The 20,776-nt window shown below is 46.0% G+C and overlaps 2 protein-coding genes across 6 annotated transcripts in view; both read right to left on the bottom strand.

Annotated features, from left to right (window-relative positions):
- The window catches only part of RSPH10B (radial spoke head 10 homolog B), a 59,998-nt gene extending 57,998 nt beyond the window's left edge, over positions 1 to 2,000 (bottom strand). For all 3 annotated transcript variants that reach the window (XM_077907762.1, XM_077907763.1, XM_077907764.1), the window contains exon 1: positions 1,132 to 2,000. The gene's annotated coding sequence lies outside the window, so the exon portion shown is untranslated. The remainder of the gene's footprint in view (positions 1 to 1,131) is intronic.
- A 549-nt stretch (positions 2,001 to 2,549) lies between these two features.
- The window catches only part of PMS2 (PMS1 homolog 2, mismatch repair system component), a 27,511-nt gene continuing 9,284 nt past the window's right edge, over positions 2,550 to 20,776 (bottom strand). For all 3 annotated transcript variants that reach the window (XM_077907759.1, XM_077907760.1, XM_077907761.1), the window contains 8 exons: positions 20,069 to 20,168; positions 18,943 to 19,027; positions 16,878 to 17,033; positions 12,677 to 13,550; positions 8,803 to 8,970; positions 6,084 to 6,184; positions 5,703 to 5,872; positions 2,550 to 2,854 (listed from right to left, as the gene is read on the bottom strand). In XM_077907759.1, coding sequence (XP_077763885.1) covers positions 2,711 to 2,854; positions 5,703 to 5,872; positions 6,084 to 6,184; positions 8,803 to 8,970; positions 12,677 to 13,550; positions 16,878 to 17,033; positions 18,943 to 19,027; positions 20,069 to 20,168 — 1,798 coding nt within the window. In that variant the 3' untranslated portion in view covers positions 2,550 to 2,710. The remainder of the gene's footprint in view (positions 2,855 to 5,702; positions 5,873 to 6,083; positions 6,185 to 8,802; positions 8,971 to 12,676; positions 13,551 to 16,877; positions 17,034 to 18,942; positions 19,028 to 20,068; positions 20,169 to 20,776) is intronic.

Below are 20,776 nucleotides of genomic sequence, written 5' to 3'. Positions count from 1 at the left end.
TGACTCAGCAGTTTAGCGCTGCTTTCAGCCCAGGGCCTGATCCTGGAGACCTGGGATCGAGTCCCACGTCAGGCTCCCTGCATGGAGCCTGCTTCTCCCTCTGCCTTTGTCTCTGTCTCTCTCTCTCTCTGTCATGAATAAATAAAATCTAAAAAAAGAATTGCATGAAGTGATGCACAAGAAACCCCTGAAAGTATGGAACACACTATCAACGATGGAGTGATTTTTTTTTTTTAAGATTTTTTTACTTATTTATTCATGATAGACATAGAGAGAGAGAGGCAGAGACACAGGAGGAGGGAGAAGCAGGCTCCATGCCGGGAGCCCGACGCGGGACTCGATCCCGGGACTCCAGGATCGCGCCCTGGGCCAGGGCAGGCTCTAAACTGCTGAGCCACCCAGGGATCCCCCAATGGAGTGATTCTTATGTCACTTTCCTGTTTTTGAACTTGAAGTCATTGGCTGCCTAATCCCTATGCCAGACTGAGTGCCTCCCATGCCAGAAGACAAATGGCATGATGTTTGCCCAAAGCCATAGTTTTCATGGCCCCCCAAACTGGCCCCATTGAAAGGATCACATGCAGTCCAACAAGCAGGACACACAGATGAGTCCTGGGGTGAAGGTCAAGGTCTAGTCTCCCCTCACACCCTGAGGGGTGCAAGTGAGCTCCCCATACCCTTCACTGCTTGGATGGTATCCTTTGGACACCCCACCTGCCACCTCAACCCACCCGGGGTTGCTCTCACCAACATGATCCCGTTTTTCTTTCTTTCAAAGCCCCATTATTCTCTCCAGGGAGGCCCAGGTGAGTCTTTGCTATAGATAGGCTTTCTAGTCCTGTCAATGAATTCCAACCTACAAATAAGGCAAATCTTGTTTCTCCTGGCATTTTTCCCACTAACTTTGATGTTCTGTTCTCCCTGGTGTGAGGTCGTATTATCGTGATTTATTCCTTCATCAGGCAGCGAAAAAGGAACGCTCGTTCTCTGAGTCTGGGGTGCCCCGCACCTCCCGCCCACCGCACCCGCTCAGGCCCTTGGGGCTGCGGCCGCCTGGCTAAAGAGCCGGACCTGGCCGTCACGTCTGTAGTGGCGCACGCAGGACCACCGGCAGGGCGGCAGGGCGCTCACCTGGCTGCCAGACCTCGGCGGGGACGTGCTGCGCGGGACTCGGAGCGTCCAGACTCGGGCAGGTCTCCAGGCAACTGCGGGCCCCGCCCCCGCCCAGTCCTTAAAGGGACCGCCGGCTGAGAAGTGGCTGAGCCTCAGGCCTTAGCCCTTCAGATCCATCGGGAAGGCCAGGTGGCAATCTGGAGCTGGACGCACCGGACCCAGGTTTTCCCCAGCTCTGCCAATTGCCGCATGGCCTTGGAGCCTTTATCTTCACCATAACACAAGAATTCAGGCGGTTTTCCATTGCCCTAAACAAATTGCCCCGAAATTAAAAGGCTTAAAGCAACACAAACTTGTTATTTTAGGATTTTAAGTTAGGAGTCCACCTGGGCTGGTTCCTTTGGGCGGCTCTGGAGGAAAACCTATTTCTTTGCCTTTTCCATCCTTTAGAACCGCTTTCCTACATCTTCCGTATCAGCTGAGAAAGGGTCTCCCAACTTCTAAGTCACCAGCTAGATTGGGCCAACCCAGCCAATCCAGGATATTTGCCCCATTTCATGACCCCTCCCTCAACCACATCTTCAGAGCCTCCTCTGGCCATTTAGGTCACATATTTGAGGGTTCTCAGATTAGGACATGGCAGTCTTGGAGGTGGGAGAGGGGTGGTGCCTACTAGACCCTAATTTGCAGAGTTCTCGAAATTATCAAATAAGATCCTGTCCAAGGGCACAGAGGCATACTGCCTGACACCTGACAATAACTCGATTGTCTCCTTACATCTACAGAATTCTAAGTCTGCAAATGGAAGCTGGGAGGGAGGGTGAGCACAGGGCGGTGGTCCACACTGGTCACTGGTCAGACAGCTGTCTGGGTCAACAGAGGGCACTTTGATTTCCGTCTCTGCCCCAGTTCAAATGGGATGAGATTCCATGAAAAACTATTCTGCTCTGTTCAGTACCACTCAGGACCAGTAACAAGTACATCCTGCAATTCACACCTCACAGAAATGAAACAGCAGCATTAAAGTTATGGAAAAAAAAAATCAATCTTTTATTTCCCCTTGCCTAGGACAATGCTTTGCCACCCGGGCTGCACTGGGGAACATTTAAAAATAGTGAACCCAGGCCCCACCTGGGCCATTTCCTTCCAGTTGGGCAGGGAATCCCCCTTAGGTTTTGTTTTCTTCTTTTTTTATTTTTTAAATTTGAGTTAGGGTTGAGAACCACTAACCCAAAAGGACCATAATTTTATGAAATTAAACCATTATGAATTTAATCATATTATGGGCTGAAAGCTGCAAACTAAAATAGCCTAGGCCATAGCAGCAGAAGCCTGAGTGACTTTCAAGACGTGCTTCCTATGTTTGTGATGTGTTCTTGCCTGTATATGCACACACACTGAAGTGCAGAACAAAAAACATTGCAAGCAATGCTCCATGTGGTTTGAAGAGGTTCTCAAGATCACTTCTGATGGATCTGGTCTTTTTTTTTTTTTAAACAGCAGGCTAATTTGCAAACAAGTGGCTAGCTTAAACCCTGCTTTTGAAAACAGAAAAATCTGCAATAAAATGTATAGTTCTATAAAATGAGAAATGTTGTCAGTTTTGAGAAATGACATCCAGGTTGGCAATGTGTCTCATGGTTGGCCTTCCGTGGGGACAGTTCCAAGGATGGTCCATCTCGCCCATGTGGGTAATCAACTTCTTCATCTCACTTGTATTAAGAGCAGTTCCAATCATTACCTGATTAGGAGACAATGATTTAAGGCTTTACTGGTTTTGGTTAGAATAGCAATTCTTCAGTAGCATTTTTCTCTGAAACAAAGATGGGCAAGATTACAACTCAGAAACTACGTTCCCTGAAAAATCTTACCCAAGGAATCCTACCTACCCTCTACAATCTCAGGCCCCCACCTTTTTGGAAAATCCAGTCTGTCCGTAGCTCCTGCAGAGCACCACATGTCTGCTAGAGACGCCAACCGAACCTGTCTAGGACCCAACCAGTCTCAGTGGCTCCACTACTGCCTACAACCACTGCCCTGACCTTTCACCTCAGCAACTGCAGGGTCACCAACAGGCCTCCCTGCTGCTCCTTTCCACCTGTTCTCCACTCAGCAGTAGCAATTCCTTTAAAAGGCATGTCAGGGGTGCCTGGGGGCTCAGTCAGTGAAGCGGTGAAGGCTTTGCCTTAAGCTCAGGTCATGATCCCAAGGTCTTGGAATCAAGCCCCAAGTCAGATCCCTGCTCAGCGGGGAGTCTGCCTCTCCCTCTTCCTCTGTCTCACCCCCCTCCCTGCTCATGCTTGCAAACGTATTCTTAAATGAATAAATAAAAATCTTTAAAAAAAACAACAAAACACATGTCAGATCCCATAGATCACGTGGCTCACCTTCTCACCTGGAGAAAAGCCCACGTGCGTCCCCTGATCTGGCCCTCACTGGCCCTAGTGCCTGCACCTACAAGCACACATCCCTCCCTGCCCCACTCCAGGACACTGGCACTCCCTCTTCTCACACAGGTGCACTAAGCAGGTACCTGCTTCAGGAGTTTGGCACTGGCTATGCCCTCTGCCCAGGATACTCTGTTCCCAGATAGTTGCACATCTCACTTCCCCTTCCTTCAGGCTTTTATCCCTGCCTACGCTTGGGAGCACTTCCTGTCTGGTCTTCTGTGGCCCTCACCCTGCTGGTCTCCACAGCACTTATCTCTGACATATACATGGAGATGAGAAGGCTCCACAGGAACAAAGAAACTGACGGCCTTGAGAAACAAGGAGAGACAGTGAGAGACGATAAGCCCAAGCCTCTGGGTCCCTTTCCTTCTTCCAAGCAGGATATGCAGCAGGACTTTGCCACATTGGTGGCAGGTAAGACCAGGAGGTAAGTTAGACCGCAGGTAAGTTAACAGAGAAACAAGACCAGTATCAGCCAGGGGGCCATGCCTGAGTGCCTGGGAGAGGCTACCTCAGTAGGGTATTCCAGGAGAGCCCAAGGACAGGACGGGGCCTGGTATGTGAGGGAGCTACATGAGGCAGCAAATGCAAAGGCTGGAGGAGGGCTGGTGCAGCCGTGGACCTGGAAGTGGCCTGTGTGGCTGGAACTGAAGGAGTGGATGGGCCCCTCAGGGTGCGGCAGAAGGGAGCCACCTTGGCCAGCGACTGTGCTGATGGGAGGACACAGAGAGCCGCAGTACAACGGGCCTGCCAGGGTGTGGAGGGAAGGGGCAACTGGGGGCACCAAAGAGCTGAGTCACGTTCAGACAGGATTCTGAGATGCCTGGCTATTAGCACAGGTCCATCTGCTCTGCCCCGATTCACCATGAGATCTGGGCAGCAGTATTAGGTCTTCATCAGAGAAAGACCTGTGGCTGGCAGTCAGACCCGAGAACCCTGCCTTGAGTAACTTCATGCAATCCCAAGGCTATAAAGTTTTATCTCCAGCACTGACATTTCCCCTGAGCTCTGATTCATTAATCAGACCGTTTTTAAGACACCTTAAGACACCTCCACTTATAGCCTGATGGGACCTCAAACACAGCATGTCTAAAATAGCTTTTAGGCCACCCACACCCCCCCCAAAATGTGAGCAAGCTATTGTTTCCAGAAGGTGGTGCCATCTACCTTCTGGCGCCCCCAGCAACAAAGGCTCCCAGGTTCCCACCAGGATTGTGTGGCCCCGTGTGGGTCACCAGATCAAAACCACTCTGCTGGCATTCTGGCCCTGCTCCAAGTCACGTGGGGAGACTCTGGCTTGGTTCAAACAATCTCCTGTCTTTGCACTCGCTGTTTCTTGTTTGGAGTGTTAGTTCAGATGCACCAGCCTCGGACAGCCCTTCCCTGGCCAACATCTCAACTGCTCGCCCGGGTTTCCATGGCCACTCCCCAGCCCCATGTTTTAACTTCTTTCCCAAACCTATTACTGCTGGAAGTTGTCACTGTTTTTGCTTAGGTCTTTTCCTCCCCACCAAACTGAAAGCTCTGCAAGCACCAAGACCTCATCCTTTTTGTCACCTATGTCCCCAGCACCTGAACGAGGTGGGCCACATAGTCAGGGCTCAGGGAGAATCTGATGAAGGGAGGCCATCCTGGGCGCTCCCAGGGGCCGGGTAGTTCAGATGCACCTAGTTTACTTTGACACCAGGCTGATCACCACCTGCTGCCATCACCTCCAGGACAACCTGAATGGCAGCAGAGCACCAGGGTGCCCTGCCAGGAGCCTGCTGATAGAAGGACTTACAAAGCCCCGTGCAGCAGCAAAGCTCATCTGCCCATGTTACTCCCATAAGGTCCACAGATGAACTATGTGCCTAGATAGCTCACCACTCTGGGATCTGCAAAAGCTCTAACAGAGCCAGCTGCCTGACGGAAGTAGAGTAGGAGCAGTGATTATGGGTCAGAGGTCAGAGATATGGCGGGCTTGTTTAGTGTACAGGGTACAGTGGTGCAGAGGCACGTGTTACATACGATGACCCAGGGCAGGCACAGCCACCACCACCACCAACGCTGCCTGGTTGTGGGCCAGCCTGGGAGCTGCTGCCACCACAAGGCTGAGTAGGGCCTCCAAGTCCCAGCAGATGAACCATCTTTACTTACAGACTTCCGACAGGCTCTGGAGGCAAACATCTGCCTGACCCGGGAAGGACGGCACATAACCCCAGGACTGTCACTCAGCATAAAGATCAGTTCATCGATGTCCTGGGGTCCAAAGGTCCAGTTTTTGCTAGTTGGCAAGGAAATCAACTTAGCTCTTTCAGTGACTGGAGCTAAAAGAATAAAATTGGGAGAAGAATCTGTGATTTGAAGAGCACATTTCACCTGAGTGCTACCTCTAATAATGAACGCCAGAAGAGGGGAAAGAAGCGAAATGCTATTTGGGGGATCCATGTCTGCCTCTGATAAAATACACTGATCTGCAGAACCTCAGGGACTGTTCCAGACACTGACAGGACGCACTCTAAAGTCCTAATAACTCACCTCCTTCGTCGATAACAAAATCAAAGCCATTCTTTCTGAATATTTCCAGGTTTTCTATTAGAATAGCTTCATTGACAGCCGTTAAGTTGAGAGTCTGGGGTCTGAAAGGACAGAGAGAGGAGATTCAAGCCCAATTTCGAAGTCAAACATTTAGCTATAAGGCAGAAGTGAAACTCAACAGTGCATACTTTTCTGAATTCCTTTCAAAAAGCAACACGAGTAGCGATACTTCCTTGAGCTACGTGCCCTTCCTATCACATAACTTCTCAAGAATTCCCCTTTTGTCATTTTATTAAAGTTAAAATGCTCACAGAAGTAGCCAACTTTCCCCAATCTGTCACCCCACCGCAATGACCCCGTGCTTCTCTGAATCCGCTCCTTAAAGATAAAGGTAGAACATGAAGGTGCTACTTTTCCTTCCTGTGTTACATTACAGCATTTGAAAGCAGATAAAGATGCTGCAACATTTCTCTCTCCATCTGTCCACAATCCATCCACTGTCCTCCCGGATTCACCAAGCACTTAATCGGAGAGACACTGATAAGGGCAGGAGGTAGGATGGTGCACACATACATATGCCCAGTCTCTGCCCTTATGGAGTAAGAGACCAGTGGGGAAGAAGGCCATGGATCCAGCAAACTATAATTACAAAGCGTGCTGCCAATCAGGAGGAAGAGACACCCAGAGCCATAAGAGCACAGAGCAAGTGAGACCAACCTGGAGACAGGGGTCAGGGAAGGTGTCTCTGAGGAAGGAGCCTCTGAGATCTGGGGGTGGGTCGGCAGTTATCAGGTAATGGACAGAGGGGGGAGTGCAGAGACAAACATTCTAGGCAGGGAAAAGTCTGTGCAAAGGCCCAAGGATGGATCACTGATGTTCCCAGAGCAACAAAAAAGATCTACTTCGTTTTCCTTAATGGCCACAGGAAATCATCAGGCCTATCAAGGTTTTGAAAAAGAAAGATGGCCAGTGTGCCTCAAGCACGGAGAACAAGGAGGTGAGGGCATAGGGAGGGCCAGAGCATGCGGGGCCTGGTAGGAAAGGATTGACCTATGCTCTTTAACCTTGAAATATGGTCCATTTGGGACCCCACATGGCCTATGATTACCTGAGCCGACCTGAAAGGCCACAAATGAGACCTTATCTATGCAAAATGGCTAAAAACTAAATGACCTCTATAAAAAGGGCAGGAATGATCCAGTATGATATAGTAGCTTTTTCTTTTTAAGATTTTATTTATTTATTTATTTATTTATTTATTTATTTATTTATTTATTTATTTATAGAAATCAAAATCCCTCCTTGAGTGGGAGGAGGGGAAAGGAAGAGATTCTTCAAGCAGACCCCCCCACTGAGCACAGAGCCCACCTTGGGGCTCAATCTTACAACCCTGAGATCAAGACTTGAGCCAAAACCAAGAGTCAGACACTTAACCAACTGTGCCACTCAAGTACCCTGATAAAGCAGCTTACTGAATGTCTTTAGTGTTACCACTTTCACCTGCTGAAAATAAATAGAATTCAACCATCCATTGGAAACAGAGTACTCCGTAGACTCAGTGTATTTCCCCAGCTGAGTGACTATTATAGTAGAACATTTCTACATGCCAGGATCTACTCCTGTTGGGATCTGAGTTTATTTCTCTATGTCACTGAATTTCCCAAATGAAAATCCAGGACCTCTTCTTCTAACTTGGCTTTAAGAAAAGACTTCTGGTTCACATGATACAACCTCCCTCCACCTTATACAGCTGTCAGTGTAAAACAGGCAGATTGGCAAAGTGGAGGAAAAACACCAAATTCTGCAGTGACTAACTGAACTTGGTGACCTAGTCTAGCTGAGGACCAACACACAGGCAGTGCCACCTTCCTGAACACGTAAACCCTATGCGCTATAATAAACTGACACACAACATACCATAAATTGCCCTTCATCAAAAAGATTTTCTGGCCAACCAGAAAAGGTAAAAGACTTGATACTTAACACATTAGCAGGGCACCTGAGTGGCTCAGTAAGTTAAGTATCTGCCTTCAGCTCAGGTCGTGATTCCAGGGTTCTGGGATGGAGTCCCACATCGGGCTCCCTGCTCAGCGAGGAGCCTGCTTCTCCCTCTCTCTCTCCCCCCATTCATGTGCATGCTCTTTCTCTCCCCAGTAGATAAATAAAATCTTAAAAAAAAAAAAAAAGAATACATTAGCTATATGAACTTGGGAAAGTTATGTTAACTGCTGTGTTTACGTGCCTAAGTGAGATCACCTGTGAAGTGCTGACGGGAATAGCAGCTACCTCATAGGTGTGGGAGGATTAAATGAGTTAATGAGTGTAAATGCATTTCAACAGTACCCGACACGTAACAAGCATTCAATAAATGGCAGATGTGGGACGCCTGAGTGGCTCAACGGTTGAGCATCTGCCTTCGTCTCAGGGCGTGATCCCAGTCCCAGGATCAAGTTCCACACAGGCTCTCTGCAAGGAGCCTGCTTTTCCCTCTGCCTGTGTCTCTGCCTCTCCTTATGTATGTCTCTCATGAATAAATAAATAAAATCTTAAAAAAAAAATAAGTAAATGACAGGTATGACTATTATTATGTAAAAAGTATAAAAATCTGCCGCAGGGATGCTTGTGACTAAAAAAACAGACACATACACATTAAGTTCTTAGGTCTTAAACTTGAGGGGTGAGACTATACTGAGAAATCTGAATGGTAAAGCAAACTCACGCTATGAGCCTCTGGCCTTGGAGGACCGTGTGCTGCTGCAGCATCTCAAAGTTGTACTTCTCATCTGTGGCGTGCTGGTCCACTATGAAGATGTCTGCCTTCAGTTTGGTGATTATAAATCCCAAGTTAAACTGACCAATGATCTCCATTTCTGCGAACATTGTTTTACTGCGTGTAGAAAAGGTTCATTATGAGATATTTTAACTGTGAAAGATTACTTTTCTGATTATGAAACAGACTGTAATAAAAAAATACAAAAACATAGAGAAAGTCCCTAATAATCCCACTTTCTGAAGATAACATTGTTCATTCATTCATCCAGCTCCCCAGACATGGCGTTAGTTACTAATGCTCATTTGCCATACATCCTTCCAGACCTTTGTCTACACATTGTTTTAAACAAACAAAAATGTAATCCTAATTCTTCATGCTGTTCTACTCCCATCACTTAACAATGCATCTTAGGCGCTCTTTCAGACCCGTGTATACAGATCTTTCATTCTTTTCAATGGCCACGTAGGAACTCACTGTGTGGATGTACCATAACTTGTCTGACAAATTCTGTACTAAAAGACATTTCCATGGTTTCCATTTTGAGTAATACAAACAACACTGCAACAAAAGCTAATGGACATAAATCCACTCTATTCTGGGAGCATTTCTGTGCCATAATCTCTGGATGTAGAATTATGTATGTACATTTTTTTTACTTGGATAGATCTGCAGAAGTATGCCCTCCCAACAGTGTGTAAGACTACCTTTTCACCAATCCTGGGTTATCAATCCTTCTAGATAGATAACTGCTACGCTCACCAACAGGTCCTATGGTGGGTGGCTTCAAAATCTAATTCCACTAGTGATGGTGTGCATCAGTGTAGATGAGAGATTGATACTACCACTGATCTTCACGTGACAAACTGACATTGCCATTCTACACACCACACAACTAAATTTTGTGAAGTGGCCAAGAGGATCAACCCTGTGGCCAGAGGACACGAGACTCTGTCAGAGCTTCCATGGAAGCACCCTGGTTTCCAGACGGTGCCTGGAACGGAGACCTGAGCTAGTCCTTTCTGTAAGTGCTCCGGAGCACCAAGGAAGGTCCCTCCCACACCACAGCAGCCACCTCAGCTCCCAGGGGACTTACTCTGGTTGGTGCTTCACCAGTCAACCACAGGCGATGGTCTAACAGTGATGTCTCTATGTGCCACGGGTTACTGACCTCCATTTCCTGTTGGCAAACTGCTCAGCACTGAGCTCAAGTCCAAGGTAGGATTAAACCAATCCCCAAACCCTGTCTTGAGGGTGTCTCTCCCAGGACCATTCCTGGTAGTAATTCTACATCAGAGTCCAATCAAGACACAAAAACCACACCATTGATTTGGGCAGGGAAAATTCATAACAAAGTATTGGAAACTAGTATAAGGTGATTAATTAGCTAAGAAACACAGGAGTAACAGAGGAGGCAGCTCCTATGTCCAGGGATGAGGGAGCACATCCAGAGAAGTAACTCCTAGAAAAGCACCCATCCCCCCTCCCTGGCTGAGCTTTAGACCTGCAGCCCACTGGGTAAAAATAAGTCTGCTAAGTCGGCTGGAGCAAAGGAGTGAGCAATGCTAGGCCTGCTGCTGGCAACTGGCTTTTAAGAGGAAAAGACAAGGGCAGCCAAGAAGCAAGGGAGAAGCTGGGCCCCCTGTCTTGCAGTGTCCCTCCAGCGCCCCCTACTGACAAAGTCTAGCAGTGCACCAGGAGAAACGCTTCCATGGCCCAGCCTCCAGGGTTGCAAAGCAGGGCAAAGTACAGTGGATTTGAACTGACGGGCAACACCTGGCGAAGTGGCACGAATGCCAGATCCCTGCTCTGATTCTGGGCTCTGGCTCTCAGGTGGATTCCCCACGAGAAGAGCCTGTACCCGCCTGAAGACTCAGGAATTCTGTCTGCAGGTGTATCTCCCACCATAAACTAAAAGATAGAGCTTTACAACTTGATATATCTAGTTATGACTCAAAATATAAACACAAAAGCTGGCAAACACGACCACAGTGCTTTTAATTACTGCCTCATCTTTCGCCCCGAGTGGGTCTCAGGAGAAGGCCATCGGCAGAACCATAGCTCAGAACCAAGAGCCGACCAGCAGCTGTGCACTGAAGGCCAAAAGCTGACAGCAGGCCCACTGTGGATCAGGGTTTCTCAGAGTGACCACTTGGGGGGAGGTGGTTACCGATCAAAAATGCAGATTCCTGGGCCCCACACCCACCATCAACCAGATCTATTAAGCAGAATCTCCTGGAGGCTGGCCCTAGGTTCTGCTTTTCGAACAAGCTTCCGCAATAATCTTATGTGACGATAAATTCAAGAACCATGACAACAGGTGATCGATGGATATTTGTTGAATTAAAATCACTATTTTTAGGGGCACTGGGGTGGCTCAGTTGGTTAAGGTCTGCCTTTGGCTCAGGTCATGATCTCAGGATCCTGGGATTGAGCACCGTGTCGGACTCCCTGCTTCTCTGTCTCTGCCCCTCTCTTTGCTTGTGCACATGCTCGCTTGCTCTCTCTCAAATAAAAATCTTTTAAAAAATCACTATTTTTTAAAATTACAACTGATTTCACCCACTGAGAGAGCTAGAGGAGTCCAAGGAGGAAGCATAATTGGTTTTCATTTGGAGCACCTTACAGGTCTTTCCTCATCAAGCACCTGTTCCATGATTGTGTGTGATTGGGGAGCCTGGCTCACCACTACATTCCTCAGAGTTCACAGGCCCCAGATCCCACCTCCATTAATCACACACACTTTAAAGGAATTACTTCCCGAAAACCCTTCTCAGTATAAGTTAGGCATGGATATCAAGGGAAATATATAATGCTTGCTATTGGAGAATTCATAGTCCAAGTTAAGCAAAGTCTGTGTGGTCCAGACTAAAAATGCCACAAAATTTCCATGTAATTACTGAGTTGGACTATGTACAGGACACAGTACTTTTTAGTACCTGCCCAGGCAAATCGTACATGATGTTTAAAAAGATGAAAGTTACATATTTCAAGAGGAGTCATCATTTTTAGAAGTCACCACATTGTATGCAATTAATGTCAACAAAGTGGTGACCAGTATTTTCTATTGTCAGTATTATTAATAGTTTTCTTTAAATTGACTCCCTTCATTACTTAGCCCTACACTATGTAATCTTCCGGAATCCACAGGCTTGATAATGCATTATAATTTTTGCTAATAAATCAATAACAGGAAAGAGCAATGTCTCCCACAACCACCATGAATTCAGCGCAGGAAGGAGGTGCTGTGAGCTGGAAACCTTTAACAAAGAAGTGAGGTCAGGGTCAAGGAGGTGATTAACGTGGACCAGTAGCAAAGAGGTGCTAAGAAAATCTAAGGAAATAATGCTTGAAAGGTTTCATAAAGACCGCTTTAAAGAAAATCAATTTGTCGCATGTGAGAGGCAATGAGAAGAAGGTGGTGAATGGAAAGAGCACCAAGGACGCACCAGTGAGGTTAATTAATGACAAAGCCGTGGAGAGATGGGCTCCAAAATGAGAATCTTTGAGAAGGAGCACTGAGAGGGCAGAGAGAAAGGGGCCTGGGAGAGGAAGAGAGAGGAGCTCAGGTGAGTTTGACATTGGGGTGCCCCATGCCGGCAGTGGAGGGAAGGCCCCCAGGTAGGTCCATCCATCTGTCCAGCAGCTAGAGGATGGGACACTGGAACCAAGGAGGGGCCACAGCTGCACTCTGAGCCAGAAGAGGGGAGGCGCAGGACAGAGGACACCCCCAAGAGCAAAAGTAGAGGCTGGAAGGATCAGCCTTGCTCCCTGGCCATGGCTCTCCGACACGAACACAAACAGTTCTGAGAAAGATCTTTACCTTATCTCCTTTCTTAGTTCATCTTCCGCAGCCTGGTTTTCTCCAGGGCAAATCTTGGCCCTGAACTTCCTACAGTTCTGCTCGCCTTCTCTTTGCTGTCCCTGCTGCCTCAACTGCTTTATCTGTTTAGCTAGGGAGCGCATAGAAAAGGCAAGGGGCACTACTTTCTTATTGATCTTAACAGCCACATCAACCTGAGACGCTGGCGTGTTCCGAGTCTTCACCAGCCCTGGGTGGGCATCAGAATTTAGAGGCGCTCCATCTTTTTTAAAACGCTTTGTGTTTGAGAAGGACATGTCTGCAGGCTGAGGCGAGATTCGACATGTCTGGCCACTGTTCTCATGGTCGAGCTGGCCTCCGGCATCAGCAGGGTGATGGTCGATCTCAGGTGACTCTGCACTTCCTTGTGAAAGCGTGTCCTCAGGGGCGCAAGCAGCAGACACCCCGCCAGAGTGACTGCCCGCTTCTGGGGCGCTCAGCCCTTCCCCCAGGCCACCTGACAGGTGGCTGGGCCCGGATTCCTGTTCTATGTCCACCCTGTTACTGCGGCCACAGGGGCCCTCATCCAAATGTCTCACCACCTCCTGAGGACCACATGAGTTGGTGTCAGGGACGGGCCTCGGGGTGCAGGGGGAGTGCAAAGCGCCAGGCAACTGTATGTGCCTTTTCTGTCTTGGGGAGATCTGCCTTGATTCAGGGGTCTGGGGGCCCCGAGACCTGTTCTCTGTTGTGTGCCGAAGAGAAAAGTTCTCTCTCAGTCTGGAGATGGTCACAGCCCTTTTCTCTTCTCCTTCGGTCCTGAACAAAGCAGGACTATCCTGTTTTTCTGCCAGGGGCTTGTCCATTTCTGCCTGATGCGTTTTTATTACATGACCTGAGTAGATACAAACAGAAGAGTATCAGGGGCTGCATGGAAATGGAATCAGAGGCTATTTCCACTGGAGCAGGCACTGCACAGAGGCACAGATCAAAAAGACGAAGATGGTTCCACGTTCGATGTAAAGGACATATGACTCAAAACCACAGTATCGATGCTACTAGATACCAGCATGGGTAAAAATTTAAGAAACAACACAAGTTCCCAGGGACTAGGATCAAAAGGAAGGTTTAAACACCGCTGGTGTTTAACCAGTGCCTGAATGGTTCAGCGGTTAAGCATTTGCCTTCAGCTCGGGTGTGATCCCAGGTCCGGGATCAAGTCTCACATCAGGCTCCCCGAGAGGAGCCTGCTTATATCTCTGCCTCTCTCTGTGTCTCTCATGAATAAATAAACAAAATCTTTAAGAAATATAAAAATAGGGACACCTGGGTGGCTCAGAGGTTGAATGGCTGCCTTTGGCTCAGGGTGCGATCCGAGTCCCAGGATCAAGTCCCGCATCAGGCTACCCTCATGGAGCCTGCTTCTCACTCTGCCTGTGTCTCTGCCTGTCTCTCTCTCTCTCTCTCTGTGTCTGTCATGAATAAATAAAATCTTAAAAAAATAAATAATAAATAATAAATAAATAATAATAAAATAAATAAATAAAATAAATACCGCTGGTGGTAGTGCCATGGGTACAATTGCTTTGGAAAACCCACTGGGAAGAGCTCCTGAATCTAAACACGATGCAGGCCTGAGACCTGGCACTCCTGTCAGAAAGGGCACCCAAACCCACCAAAGCCACAGACAGGTGTCCATGGCTATTCTAATCACGACAGCCCAATCTCAGAAGCAACCCAACTGTCCACAGATTGTGGCATTTAAATACAAGGGAATGCTGCTCAGGAAGGAAGGAAGGCATCAGCTGCTCCACGTGATGTGGATGAGCCTCACAAGATACTGAAAGAAACAAATCCAAAAGAGCCTACATACTAGATGGCTTCAAGTTAAAAGCAGATAAAAAGAACCTGTGGTTTCAGAAGTCAGGAGGGGATCCCTGAGTGGCTCAGCGTTTTAGCCCCTGCCTTCGGCCCAGGGCGTGGTCCTGGAGTTCCGGGATCAAGTCCTACATTGGGCTCCCTGCAGGGAGCCTGCTTCTCCCTATGCCTGTGTCTCTGCAACCCCACCCGGCTCTCATAAATAAATAATAAAATCTTAAAAAAAAAAAAAGTCAGGAAAATGGTCACCACCAGGGGGCAGTGTAAGGAAAGGGGTACCAGGCTGGTTTATGGGCGCTACGTCTTGACCTTAGGGCTCATACATTCGTGTTAATTTCTGAATTCAGTAAAATGGCTGAAAGGGGGCCTTAGTTACAACACTGTGTGCTTCAGGATGCCCTGATATTTTGAGTAGATTCTCTTTATAGGGTGGCCTCTGGCAAAGTATCTGTGAGTGGGCTCAGAGATGCCACCCTGGCCCACTTCGACGAAGATGTGGATGACTCACCACCCTCCACCCCATCTCCACGCACATCCATATCGCCCCATGCCAAGAGCAAGCAAGGCTGACAGGGGTTCACCGTGTCCAAACCAAAGTTCCAGCACTATCAGAGCTTCCGTCCTGCCCCACCCCACCCCTCTGGAGCTTCACCTCCACCTTATTCCCAGATTATCAGAATGAGAGCCTGCCCCCATCTTCCAAATCCACCTCTCCTCACCCCTGCCGTGATAGGGAATGCCAGGATGGAGCTGCTCTGTATCCCTGCCCTCCCTTAAACTCCTAACTTACAGCTTCTCCTCTATCTTCAGTTTATAAAGCCTCATCCCCAAACCATCTCCTCTCACTGGGAGCAATATGCATTTGTCAACTTAGCTTCCCACCAAACTCTAGTTCAGCTCCCTCAACAGCTCTGGTCTTAGCTCTTGGAGGACACAATGATGGGCACCCACCACCCGCCTCCCTGCACATACAGACATGGAGATTGGGCGGGTTGGCCCACAGAAGACAGTATGAACCCTAAGGAGCAGATGTGGGCAACAGGGGAGGTAATGGCCAACTCTTCCCTCTGCCACGGAAGACAGCTGGAGCTCAACCCTGGTCCTCCTCCCGGATGCCCCAGCTGTACTTGGTTTGGATAAAAAAGAACCTGAGTGGCTCAGTGGCTGAGCATCTGCCTTTGGCTCAGGTTGTGATCCTGAGGTCCTAGGATTGAGTCCCGGATTGGGCTCCCTGTGGGGAGTCTGCTTCTCCCTCTACCTGTGTCTCTGCCCCTCTCTCTGTGTCTCTCATGAATAAATAAATCTTAAAAAAAAAAAAAAGAATTAAACTACATAAACAACTGATCACGTGTGACCAGGCAGTAAAATAATGACTGTGCGTATTATTATTACAGATGCTGGCAATGCTCATTCCAACACGCCACCCAGTGAAGATGGCACAGGGGTAATGTGGGAAATGGCACAATGAAGGCCTCAGAAATTCCCCACTCCATCAAAGAAATGGGAAAACAGGCAAAAGTGGTCAGAAGTGACTTTCTCAGAACTCTGGAAATGAACAAAAGGCTTGTAGCAATCAGCAGTGTTTATTAAAGAAAAACGGTTGAGTCTCGATAAGAACACATTCCTGTATGTGCCAAACACGCCTGTCAATCCTCTCGTTAATCAGACTTCCTTACATCTGCAGCTCTACACTATTGAGTGTGACCCATCCTGCCTAAAAGAAGAGGATTAGGGGATCCCTGGGTGGCTCAGCAGTTTGGCGCCTGCCTTTGGCCCAGGGCGCAATCCTGGAGTCCCGGGATCGAGTCCTGCGTCAGGCTCCCTGCGTCGGGCTCCCTGCTTCTCCCCCTGTCTGTGTCTCTGCCTCTCTCTCTCTCTCTCTCTCTCTCTCTGCGTCGGGCTCCCTGCTTCTCCCCCTGTGTCTCTGCCTCTCTCTCTCTCTCTCTCTCTGTCTATCATAAATAAATAAATAAATAAATCTTTAAAAAATTAAAAAAGTAAAATAAAAAAATAAAATAAAAAAATAAAAGAAGAGGATTGGCACATTACATTTTGTTCCATGTAAAAAAAAAACTTGACTTCATGGGATGCTTGAGTAGCTCAGTCTATTAAGCGTCTGCCTTCAGCTCAGGTCAAGATCTCCGGGTCCTGGGATCAAGTCTCACATCAGGCTCCCTGCTCAGGGGGAAATCAGCTTGTCCCTTTCTCTTTGTCCCTCTCCTAGCTCCTGCTCTCTCAATAAATAAAATCTTAAAAAACAAAAATTTACCTCAGAAAAAAATAAGGAAAAGTATCACAATAGCTGTGAGTTTTAGAAGCTGTCCATACATTGTATTTTTCTTACCTTCAATATCCAACAATGGTTGCTGAGAGACAGTGAGTTTGTTGACGTTGCTATCAAACATTGCTATCAAAGACGTCTTTAAAACTGCCAACAAAAGCTTCTCCTCTTGTAGTAAAATTTGCCTTTTATCTGGGGTAACATTGATATCAATACATTCTAAGACAAAAAAAAGGAAAAGGATAGTCCTTATGTTTAAAATCACCTTCAATAATAGAAATTACCCCATCTTACTCACTTGCAGTTACCAAAGTACTATTAAAAACATTGCAGGGGCCAGGTTAATATTTATAAACTAAAACATTAGCTCTTTCAAAGAAATAAGAAAAAGATGGACGATTTATTAAATGGACAGGATATGCAAGTATTTGGATAATTAGCAAAAAAAAAAAAGAAGCAAATAAACACATGAAAACATATGATAGAAAACTGCAAGGTGAAAAAAAAGTCCTCCTATCATGCACTGAATTTAATTAAAAATGATACTAGCCAGTATACCACTAGTAGATGTATGAATTAGTATAGCATGATCATAGTCATGGACATAGTAATTCTAGTTCTAGAAATGTATCTTAAAGGAATAACCAAAATATAGATAACAATTTAATTATAAGGATAGTATTTAAATTTCCAAAAACTGAAGACAGCTTAAATTAAGGCTAAGAATTTAAAAGCTTAAGCTATGAGGCACCTGGGTGGCTCAATTGATTAGGTGTCTGACTCCTGGATTTGGCTCAGGATATGATCTCAGGGTTATGGGACTGAACCCTGCATCAGGCTCTATGCTCAGTGGGAGTCTGCTTGGATATTCTCTGCCTCTGCCCCTCCCTACCCCACCTGCATATGTGTGCTCTCTCTCTCTCAAATAAGTCTTTAAAAAAAAAAAAAAAGTTGGGCAGCCCGGGTGGCTCAGAGGTTTAGCGCTGCCTTCAGCCCAGGGAGTGATCCTGGAGTCCCGGGATCGAGTCCCACATCGGGCTCCCTGCATGGAGCCTGCTTCTCCCTCTGCCTGTGTCTCTGCCTCTCTCTCTCTCCTCTCTGTGTATTCTCATGGAAAAAGAAATAAAATCTTAAAAAAAAAAAAGTTGAAGATACATCTGTATGTTGAAATATAAGAAATACTGCTATTTAAATGTTTCTCCGTAATTTTTTTAAAGATTTATTTATTTATTCATGAGAGACACAGACTGAGAGAGAGAAGCAGAGACACAGGCAGAGGGAGAAGCAGGCTCCTCACAGGGAGCCCGATGCAGGACTTGATCCCGGATCCCAGGATCATGACCTGAGCCAAAGGCAGATGCTCAACCACTGAGCCACCCAGGCGTCCCTGTTTGAGTAATTTTTAATGACATAGGGGATCCCTGGGTGGCTCAGCGGTTTCGCGCCTGCCTTTGGCCCAGGGCGCGATCCTGGAGTCCCGGGAGATTTAGTCCCGGAGTCCGGCATGGAGCCTGTTTCTCCCTCAGCCTGTGTCTCTGCCTCTCTCTCTCTCTCTATGTCTATCATAAATAAATAAAAATAAATCTAAAAAAAAAAAATTTAATGACATAGTAAAAAAAAAAAAATTCATATAAAAGGATAAAGAGCTTGATACAAACTTACTCAAAATTATTTTCTCCCTGCAAAGAATATGAGCAGGTACATATATCGTTATCTATTTTTATAAAGTGTGCACATATTTCTAAGTGCCTAGAAAAAAATATTTTTTTAAAGTGTACACATATTTCTAAGTGCCTAGAAAAAAAATTCTAGGTAACAATAAGCCAGAATTTCCCCAATCATAACAAAAACATGCGTTATTTTTAAAAGGAGGGAGAACATTTAGTTTGCTTTCTACTTTGGATGCCAGGAAAAAGTCACATTTTTCTGATAATACAATAACCTGGTCTCAAGTAGAAAAGGCTGCATAAAAAGTAAGTCTATGAAATAAAATTAAAAGTCTATAAGAAAAAAAAAACATTAACTGTTGCTACAAAAGTCTCTTTCCAGTCATATCAGGGCTTTATAATTTCATTTTACTCTTTTAGGGGTAAGTCACTAATGTGACAGAGAGTTCAGTGGAACTTACCTGAATCAACAGAAATGTTAAGAACAATAAATGGATACTGATGTCGATTATACATGTGATAGACCTCATTCACGAGTCTGGAGACCTAAGTACAAAACAAAGATCAAAAAAGAACCTGTAAAAAAAAAAAAAAAAAAAAAGAACCTGTCCCCCAATAAGCTGTTCCAACTAGAAGGATGTATTTGAACAGCTTTATCGAGGGGGGCCTGCCATAAACTATGCATATTCAAAGTATACAGTTTGATAAGTTCACTATCAAGGCCAGTAGGATTACAATCAAGATCATCAATGTATCGATTGCCCAAAGAAGTTTTCTCATGTGCCTTTAAGGAATAGTTTTAATTATCAACCCTTAAAAGTGAATCTTTTTCCAATCCAAAGATGCTTTTGAAGAATTATCAAAAGATGCAGGGGCAGTCCATTTATTTATTTCTTGGTCATGTTATTTGACCCTGGAGTCATTAACATACTGTAGGTGCACCTGAAATGATCATTAAACACACACTAATGCACACAGAAATGTATTTATATGACTTCCTAAAGTGATTATTAAACGGGGTCAAAGATAAACTATAAAATCATACCATCTACAATCCAGTGGAAAATGCAGAGGTTGAACATCTGACAGATGAAAGTCATTTTAAAATATCACCTGAAAACAACCTGTGACATTGTACCAATGTAGCTGAAGAAGCAAAATCAAAACTAAACCATTAACACCTAGATAACTCCATTAGGACAACCAGAGGCAGAAGATACCATGGCCCTTATTTTCCTGGAAAATGGACAAAAGAAGAAAATACGAAGCATATCCAAACATGTCACTCTAGACTGAAGAGTCTAGAAGATGGTAAATGTTTTGATATGTTTGCTTTCTACAAACAGTGATAATTTCTATGGTGATAAATACGTTGGATATCAATGTGTGTATACACATGCATCACTGAAACAACCATGTAATGGGATTCTTTAAATGGCTGAAGTAAGATAATTCCTTAAAGCCAGGTTTCTGTGTCAAAGTCCTACGTTCCATGTAAATTGTCATGAGACCTTATTAGATAAATGAATAAGATTAAAAGTTAAAGGCAAAAAAGAAAAAAATGAATAAAAAAAAATCTTTAGATACCTTTGCTGGGTCACAAGGCCGCCGATTGATGAAGAAAAACTGTCTGTCTGTTGAACTTCTTCCAACACCATGAGCACAGTGAGAGATGAAGCCCGAGATGCTGTCCCATGTTCACAGGGTAAGGGCAGGATTCCAGAATGAAAGGAGTTAGTAACACATCAGAAAATACGTTCTCAAAGTAAAAACAAAATAAAAACAGAATTCCTAGTCATGTGCTAAGTATTTTTTTTCTTTTTTTCTTTTTTTTAATTTATGATAATCACACACACATAGAGAGAGAGAGAGAGAGGCAGAGACATAGGCAGAGGGAGAAGCAGGCTCCATGCACTGGGAGCCCGACGTGGGATTCGATCCTAGGTCTCCAGGATGGCGCCCTGGGCCAAAGGCAGGCGCCAAACCACTGCGCCATCCAGGGATCCCCATGTGCTAAGTATTAACATGTCAGTTAATGTGTATCTGTATTCCATTCTGATAAATCACAAAAACACGGACCTTCCAGAATGTTCTACAGCTCCTGCAAATCCAGCACCGGCAACGCAGTGGGTTGAAAAGGGATTTGCTTCAGCTCTCCTCTCACACTTGTCCTATTAAATTCTTGGCCTCCACGCAAGGAGTGACTTTCATCTCAGACTCACATTCTGGAATCTTCAAGCTAACCATACTGGTTGTCCAGGGAGTCCAACGACTTGTATTCACAATTTCTGCCCA

This window comes from Canis aureus, chromosome 8 (assembly GCF_053574225.1).
Source record: "Canis aureus isolate CA01 chromosome 8, VMU_Caureus_v.1.0, whole genome shotgun sequence".
Lineage (NCBI taxonomy): Eukaryota > Metazoa > Chordata > Mammalia > Carnivora > Canidae > Canis > Canis aureus.
This window is presented reverse-complemented; position numbering and strand designations above follow the sequence as displayed.